At 42.8% G+C, this 9,060-nt stretch overlaps 1 protein-coding gene across 1 annotated transcript in view; it reads right to left on the bottom strand.

Annotated features, from left to right (window-relative positions):
• Nucleotides 1-2,047: 2,047 nt before the first annotated feature.
• The window catches only part of man1b1a (mannosidase, alpha, class 1B, member 1a), a 23,313-nt gene continuing 16,300 nt past the window's right edge, over nucleotides 2,048-9,060 (bottom strand). Inside the window, exons 10-14 of the mRNA XM_017425537.3 lie at nucleotides 8,484-8,674; nucleotides 7,227-7,347; nucleotides 6,684-6,878; nucleotides 4,384-4,515; nucleotides 2,048-3,593 (exon numbers count right to left, since the gene is read on the bottom strand). Coding sequence (XP_017281026.1) covers nucleotides 3,384-3,593; nucleotides 4,384-4,515; nucleotides 6,684-6,878; nucleotides 7,227-7,347; nucleotides 8,484-8,674 — 849 coding nt within the window. The 3' untranslated portion in view covers nucleotides 2,048-3,383. The remainder of the gene's footprint in view (nucleotides 3,594-4,383; nucleotides 4,516-6,683; nucleotides 6,879-7,226; nucleotides 7,348-8,483; nucleotides 8,675-9,060) is intronic.

Consider the following 9,060-nt stretch of genomic DNA (forward strand, 5'->3'; position numbering starts at 1 on the left):
CGCATCTGGCCACACCCACGACCAATGAGTGAACAGGAGCTAAGCTTGCGCCGCCCACCCGGCTGGCCCTGCTCCGAAGCAGGGACCAAAGAAGCAGGACCGGCCTCGAAAAAATGCTGGTGGAAACGCGCGCAAAGCGAGCCGAGTAGAGTGGAGCCGGGACCTTTAGAGCCGGTGGAAAAGGGGCATATGAGAGACCACAAAGATAATCAAACAACTCAAAACTCACGGAAGGATACTGCGCCGATGTAAGAGTCATGTATAAATGCCTCCGCCGCTGTGGGCGGAGCCCTGCGCGACTATAACTGAGCCTTAACGCTGCGAGCGCCGAACTAAAACATCACGACTGCTTACATATATAAAGGCGCTCTGAAGGCTTTTAGGTGCGACTTATAGTCCGGAGAATACGGTAACTTTTAGAGTCAGTCCAATTCAAGATGGCCGTATGAGCCAAACGACTGTCAGGTTTCCATCAGGCGTGGTAGTAGCCGAGACTGATCCCCAACTCGTATTCTGAGCGCAACGTCTTTAATTGACCCCGGAAACAGGAAGATACTTCTTTAAAAACGGAGCGTTGTTGATTCAGAAAAAACACGAAGAACAGCCGCTTGTTTCATTTAAATCAGCCGTGGAAAAAAATAAAAAAATAAACTCTGCGGCTGCAGCGGGGGAGGAGAGAGGTGCAGGTACGGCAAGCAGTTGTATCATTTAAGCAACAACTTTAATATTACTGCAGATGTTTGTTTTTTTGTTTATTTGCTACCAGATGAGAAGTTTGAGCGTTTATTTTGTTTATTTGTCGTTTTATTTTGAAACCGGGAGGCGTCATGCAGCTCTGAGTCCCGTTTTACTTTGAAAAGAAGTTTCATTTAATTTTTTCTTGTTTTAGCGAACCGTGACCTCCATAACAGAACGCCTCAGTCTGGAGAAACGGAGCTCTTTAAACGAGATATTTTGCTAACCTGTGGACATTCTGGTGTTCTCCAAGGTGGCGTAGCTGTGGCGGCCATTTTGAACTGGGCTGACTGATTCTGTGGACGTGAATCTAACGATCAGTTTGAGTTTCGTTGAAATCTGTCCCGTTCAGGAGAAAAAAAACATGATCGCCCGCCTTCCAACGGCAGGAGAGATTATCGTAACCGCGTCGGCCATATTGACTGCTGATTTGGGGTCGTGTGACGTTTATCTGACACATCTTTGGTACAAATGATGTGTTTAAAGTGTGAGCGAGGCGAGGCGTTCGGAGGAATTTACCGACGAAAGTCTCTCAGCCTCCATTTCTGTAAAAATGGCGCCAGCGTGAGGTCGTATTTGATCAAACCAACGTAAAGAAGATGTGCAAAAAACAAAAACCGAAGCACAGAAACAGCTCAGAGATCTATTTACACAAAATATTTTACTCACCTAAACATCCGCACGCCTAAAGCTTTTTCTCTCTCGTTGGATTTCAAATATAAACATCATTTCTGCAACGATAATTTTTGTAAAAGCGTCGTTTTCTCCCCGGCAGAGTGCTGTGCAGCGTCAGCGTCGCGGTCAATATGGCTCTCGGGTTGACGAAACTAAAACTAAAACCCATAATTCTGAACGCATCGGAGTCCGAGTGGCTCATTTCTGGAAATTACCTGCAGTTCGTAAGAAAAAAAAAAAAAACCCTCATAAAAACCCTGGTATTACACCTCGGAGTCGCTACGATTGGAAAAAAAATCGACATTTTCACTTCAACAGCATAAAAACATGGCTTTTCAGCGCATTTCTGCAGAAAAAAAGAAAAGAAATGCATCAAAATCAAACTAAAATGTGCAAAAACAAAGAATCTCCAGCGAAAACCCACATTAGCTTCTGTATTTACATACAGTTAATGACTTCTATCAGGGATTATTGCACTCAGCCGTCTCCTGAAACTCTCTGAACGTTTGACAGAAACTTGTTCTCTAATTGTTAAAAAATATAGTAAAAAAGGTAAATCGGCACCCCTGAAGGAGCTAAAAAACCCAGAAAGTGTTCATCAAACGAAGCAAATGTGTGATTTTTGTGGGTTTTTTTGACCAAATGAAGAATTTAATAAACATTTAAACTCCTCCTGGGTCATCATGAAGCTCAGAGTCCCGCTGAAAGGCAGAACTTTAGGATTTAAAGACAAAAATCTGATCAAAATATTAGATTCTGTTCGGCCTTTAAACCCGTGACATCTGCTTCTTTATCCTCCTTTAATTTAAATTCACCATAAAATCATAAAAAGGGAGTTCTGGAGGATTAAACACGTGATTTTCCATTATAAAGAAACTTTGAATCAAAATCAATATTTATAACCAAGAAAAGCGAACAGGAAGTTGCTCCTGCAGAACAGATAAATTAAAATAAATAAAACTTCCTCCTTCATCAGTAACCCTGACTAAATAATCACTAATTACACCTGATTAACCCGAAGAACCACGTAGTGTTGGACAGTAACCAAATCTCCTGGTTTTTACCCGTCGATCTCAGCTTCGTCAGCCCCATCGTTTTGAGTTAAAGTCGCTAAAAGAGTTCAACTAAAAGCTCATTTTCCACCTGTGGGAGGTACAACTTCAGGTTTATCAATTATAAGCTTACAGGAGCTCATCGTCGTTAAACCTTGACGTCAGATCGCTTGGATCCAACGAGCTCGAGCTGCAGAGAATCACACAAAAAGCTCCGATACGAGCGGTCAGTATCTTACCTGCTGCAGGCAGCTCTTCGAACGAATCGACAGCGAGTCCAGAAGCGGCTAACTGCGTCTTTTTTGTTCTTGCGATTATCCGTAATAACCGTGACAGCGATGTAAAGGTTTATTGGTCTACCTGTTCGCTCGAAGAGCCATCTCCAGCAGGTAAGACGCTGACCGTTCATCCTCAGAGTTCCACCTTAAAGGATCTGAGCTGCTGCTGCAGGGTTCAGGAGTCCTGGACAGACCTGGCTCAGGATCCAGAGGCATCTTAAGGTGTTCTCAATCGATGATTTGAAGATTGAAAACTGAGAAAATACGAATCGTTTCCCACTTCGGACCAAACCGAACAGCTCACAGGACGATTCAAACTAAATATATTAAACCTTAATTTAAATTAATCCCAACTTGGCATCGATTTGAGGCCATCAAAGATTAAATGCAGTTCTTGATTCCTTCACAATAATAAGCTTCACCGTGTTTAATAAACCAAAATTAGAAAAAGTAAAACAGGAGAACGGATCCCCGTGTAACAAAAGTGCCCGCCTGATCTGAGCTGTACGAGTTATTTACATCAGAGCCCTTTTCCTTAGGAAAAAATAACTGAATCGAGTTGTTTCGCACGTCGAACGCTGCTTTGAACAGCAGATCCGCCTGGACGGAGCCGGGCTCTGCGGGCCCGACGGTTCTGGGCTCCTCACTTGGGTGGAGGGGGCCATATTGGGAGCGGGTGGGCCTCCGTGTTGAAGACATACTTGTCCAGACTGAGCAGCTCCACGTCGTCGGAGAACAGCAGGAACAAGTACTTCAGAGTCTCGCCCAGGAAGAAGCTCTCCATCTTGTCCCGGGGAGCCGGGTTCGCGGGGTCACGGACGTTGTTGATGGACGTGTAGCCGCCTGAAGGAACCTGCGGGAGCAGAGGCAGAAAAATCAAACTACTTCTGAATACTTGGGTTTTATTTTACTCTTTCATTTATAAAAAACAATCAGGAATCTGGTGCTATGACTGAGTATTTAAAACTTTTATACTTTTTGAATCATTTTACTTTGAAAAACATCAAGATCTCCTCAGTTCCTTCAAAAACATCAACAGATCCTTCAGCATAAATCTCTATTTTTGTCTTTTCATCCTTTTAGTTTTTAGATTTCATTAACTTTAGCTATTAGCTACCGTTTGACTGTATTATAATTTTTTGCTGCAGTATTGATAAATTTAGTGCTGCTAACATTAGCTCCTAGCTACAGCTTGGTCAACATTAGCTCCTAGCTACAGCTTGGTCGACATTAGCTCCTAGCTACATTTTGGTTGACATTAGCTCCTAGCTACAGCTTGGTTGACATTAGCTCCTAGCTACATTTTGGTTGACATTAGCTCCTAGCTACAGCTTGGTTAACATTAGCTCCTAGCTACATTTTGGTTGACATTAGCTCCTAGCTCTGGCGTGGCTGACATTAGCTTTAAGCTTGTATTGAAAGCTTTAGCTAAAGGCTATAGTGTTGCTAACTCTAGCTTGTAGCTCCTGTTTCATCAGTTTCAGGTGCATTCTGCAGATTTTATCGTCTGTTTTGCTCGTTTTTTCCGTTCAGGAAGTTATTTTTCAGTAAATTCACAGAAAATGAAGTTTTTTCTCGTCATTTATGAAGCTCCTTTCTGACTGGACTCGGCGTCAGACCCGGACAGCCCGAACGGCGGGTACCTTGGCGTATTTGTTGAAGCTCCGCAGCATGTCCCAGCCCCAGTCTCGGTACTTGGCGTCTCCAGTGAACCTGAACATGTAGAAGAGACTCTCCACCGTCTCCGGTCTCAGCAGGTTGTGTCTGTCGGCCGGCTGGGGGACAAACGGAAGCTCAGTTTGGACATTTGGACATCCCACAGAAAAAAACAACAACGTCTCCATGACGACAGACAGCAGACAGGACTCATGAGTCGCTGTTGGACCTTTAAAGGATCGGAATTTCACTCAGAAAAACAAAGAAATCACATTTAACAACACAAAAACGTCGATAAGTCGGCCGATTTCACAGATATTAAGCTAAAATTTGGTGTGGTAGTAGCCAAGCTTCATCTCTAAAAATACTCCAACACACCAGATCTTTGTTTAAAGCTGGCACGCAGAGAGACGACCTTTTATTCGTTTAATTTTGGTTATCTGACGTCTTCGAATCCAAGCAGAAGGCCGATATCTTCTTCCTAAACGTCTCTACTAGACATAAAGAGTCTAGTTATTTATATTTCTATTATTGCAGATCATGAATTTAAAGTTCTCTGAGATGTTTAACTGATTTGTAGATTTGTTCGTTTAGGTCACACGTGTCAAACTCAAGGCCCGCGGGCCAGATCCGGCCCTCTGTAACATTTCATCCGGCCCTCCAGTCTGGGACAGATCGAGTCTCCGATTCTTATTTTTCTTTAAAAAAAAACTGAATTTTTTCTCTGGACAGCGACTTAGAAACCAACAAGATATAGTTTTAATTTCTGTATGATCAGGTTTTTGTTGATGGCTTTTTAAAAAAAATCTGTTTTAATGTTAAAAAATTAATTTAAAAGCTGAGTGAGGCGTAAGAAATGGCTGCTAATGATGAGCTTTTTGAAGTTTGAGCTGTTTGCTCTAAATTCTGTATAATCTGTAAGGTAAAAGGTATTTCTATATGAATGATTTGACATAATACATCTAAAACTAATTAATTTATGTAATTTAATAAATATTGATCGTGATCGGCCCTTGGCTAGGACCAAATATTTAATTTTGGCCGCCTCGCGTCTCTGGGTTTGACTCCCCTGATTGAATTTAGCTAAAAAAAAAAGAAACTGTTGAAGAAAACAGACCCAATTTTACAAGGGCTTTATATTTATAAAAAAACACATCAAGTGGGTGTTGAAAAGTGAATTATTTACTCTAAATTACTCGTTAGAGGTAAACTAAAAAAGGCCAATGTTTGTTGCTTTAGTTCCTCTGCGCAGAATTCAAATGAGCTCCTAAAGCGTTTCATAATTATTTCTGGGGTTAATGAAGGCGGCCGCGGAGGCGGGAGCCGAATATTCGGCGCTACGAGGGGAAAAACCTCGAGCTGGTAATGGAAAATGAAATGAGCCCCGAGGAGGGCGAGGAAGGTCACGGTCACTTCTCTGGAAACAAACGCGGAGCGGCTGATTAAAGTTTTATTTAATGGCTGCAGCTTCCCTCGCTGATTCTGGTTATTTCAGAAGAGAAGAAAAGAAAAAATAGGATTAAGAAAATGTCTTTAAATGCACATCCATGGATTCTTCTTTACCTGATCCATGTTTTTATTTTTATGCTTTACTGATTAAATTTCTGTACTGTCAGGGCTTTAAATACAGCAGGTTTTATGACATTTCTGTGGCGTTTTCTTTGCTTTTACTCATTATTATTTTATTTTAGTGGGAGGAAAGACATAAAGGTAAACAAATTAATACCGGAAAACCATAAAATATATAGCAGAATAAAACAGGAGGAGAAACTATATAAAACAAAGCCTTAAAAAGGAACAAAAAGGAGGACGAAACAGAAGAACGAACAAATAAAAAAAGGTAAAAACACTAAAGAAAAAAACAAAAAAGAGGAAAGAAAAGAATCAACAATGTTACTCTGGTTTCTATTTCGAATGGGAGGAAAGAATGAAGGTGTATATATATATATATATATATATATATATATATATATATTAGAGAGTAGAAAATAAAAGAAGAGGAGAAAATATATAAAAGAAAGCCTTTAAAGGAACAAAAAGGAGGACGAAGCAGAAGAAAGAACAACCAAACACTAAAGAATCCCTCAAAAAAACTAATTAAAGAAGTGAAAATGAGAAAAAACAAAAAAAATCATAATAAAGAAAAGAATGAAACAAAAACAAAACTAAAAAGGAACAAAAACATAACAGCAAAAGATTAAAACAATGAAAAAAAAAACAAGAAAAAAACGAGAAAGAGAAAGAAACGACAGAAGATGCAAAGAAAAACTTTATCGCTCCCTCCCACCTTGACGACGACATCCTGCCCGTCGCCCGCCTGCAGGCTGAAGTGGGCGATCTCGGGGCTCAGGCCCGTCTCCATCTGCTGGTACATCTGATGGCAGGTCTCCATCAGCCGCACGGCCAGGTCCATGTGGTCCCCGGGGAGCCCATTGTGGACCCCCAGGGCCAGGGTTCCTGGCAGGAAGCACACCAGGTGATCCTGCAGACCAGGAGGGGATCAAAACCAGACGAACCGACTAACCGGACCACGAGTTGACAGAAGGTTAATTGACTTAACGAGCCAATTATTATCCGGATAACGACGAGTGACGGCCTGACCTCCAACTCGAATCTGGCCCCCGACGCTCAGAGCTGTTCAGCTCCATTACCACTCACGGCTGAAGTGCCCTTCAGCAAAGCAATTAACCCCCCCAACAACCGCTCCCACTGACATCGTTTCTACGAGCGCGTTAAACAGCATTTCAAATATCTACAAGTGTAAATATAAAACAAGGCCCCCCCGTGTGTCAGGCCATGAAAGCAAACAGATTCAATCGAACATCTGTACCATCTTGGGACTGAAGCGGTTGTGAGTCAGCTCTCCGACAAAGGTCAGCCTGCCGGGCCCCGTCTGTCGGACGAGATGCTTTTTCACTCCCTCGATCGCCTGAAGGTAGTCCTCCAACAAGCTGGACAAAACACACACACACACAAAAAACAGGAAAGTCAGGAAAACTTCTTCCAGAGGATCTCAGAGGATCGGGAGCTGCCGATGAACCGATCATCAGAGGGACCGCCTCGAGAAAAACAAGAGTTTCTGCTGCTCTGGAGCTACAGGTGTGTGCTAACACAACGCCAGGGCGGAAAGACATCAGCAATGAACCTCAGAGAAGCAGCTGCTGCTCCCTATCAATCTGGGAAAGGTCAAAGGTCGTTTCTAATCTATCTGGAGTCCATCGTTCAACAGAGAGGAAAACATTTAAGACAGCTGCTGATCTTCACAGGAGTGGACGTTCCAGCAAACTCACCCCTAAGGGCAGACTGTGCAATGAGCTCCATCTCAGACTCTACAGGTTCACAGTTTAAAAGGTCAAAGGTCACGACAGGACAGTCAGAGGACGACTGAACAAGTTTTGATTAGTTTGGAAGGGTTGAAACAGAAACAACATGGCAGCACGACTCGAAGGAACCACAGGACTTCTGGACCAGAACCGGACCAGAGGACAGACGTTTACCCAGAATGCACTGCAGCTGTCAGCACGGCGGTGGAGGGCTGATGGTTTGGGCTGATTCTGGAGTCAGATGTGAGGCCATCTGTCCGACAAACAGGACAATGATCCCAAACACAGCAGAACGGTCCAGAACCAGAACCTCAGAGAGCTGAGCAGAAACCAACGAGCTGGAAAGAAGAGTGGGCCACAACTCCTCCACAACCATCAGAGACAAACAGGAACCCACTAAGAGTTCTGCAGCTGGAAAAGGTTCTACAACCTGCTGGGTCAGCAGAGTTTCTCCACACACACACTTTCCATTTAGTTTTTGTTTAATAAATAACGACTCGGTGGAATCTGTTGTGTGTTTTTGTCCACTCGAAGTCAGATTTGAGTCATTTTAGAACCTGGAAAAGACCAGATGTCCCAAAACGTAAAACCCAGAACTTCTTCTCATGATTAAATAAATAAATCTTATTGAAAACGAACAAACAAACGCTAACAATCCCCATTTAAAAGCCAATTATTTGTAGCATACATTCTGATATCCTAAAAATACAAGTTATTAATATCAGTGATGTGATAAATGTGTTTTTTCTGTGGAGTGAATTTACTCGTCCTCGGTCTTCCCTCCCTGGATCCACTGCTTCAGCAGGTACTCGTAGTAGCTGTCAGCTCGGGCGCCGAGGGTGAAGACGCCTTTGTGGCTGAACTGACCGCTGTTGGTGTTGATGAACATGGGCACCAGGCCGTCGTGTTTCCCCGGCAGCTTGTGGACGAGCCTCATTATCTCATTGGCAACATCCTGGAAAAGTGAAAACGACAAGGAATTAAATCAAAGTCTGACCGTGAACTCGTCGAAGCGCGGACATAATGTTGCTGACAGATGCAGCTTGTGGCTAAAAACACAACCATAAGCACTTTATTGGAGTAAATTATAAAGTTTTAATTCTGTGTGACATGATGTAATTCTAATGTTAGCAGATTATGATTTCAAGGCTCCTGATTGGTTCCAGACAGATTAAACAGAGTGAACGCTGCAAATAAACAAAGAGATTCATATAAATTAACTCTAAGATGAAAATTAAGATATCTACAGATGCAAACACAGCCTGGTCCAGAGTCCTGACCCGGTACCGAGGATCCTGACCTGTTAATGAGGGCCCTGACCCGGTACCGAGGGTCCTGACC

Source organism: Kryptolebias marmoratus, linkage group LG14 (assembly GCF_001649575.2).
Source record: "Kryptolebias marmoratus isolate JLee-2015 linkage group LG14, ASM164957v2, whole genome shotgun sequence".
NCBI lineage: Eukaryota > Metazoa > Chordata > Actinopteri > Cyprinodontiformes > Rivulidae > Kryptolebias > Kryptolebias marmoratus.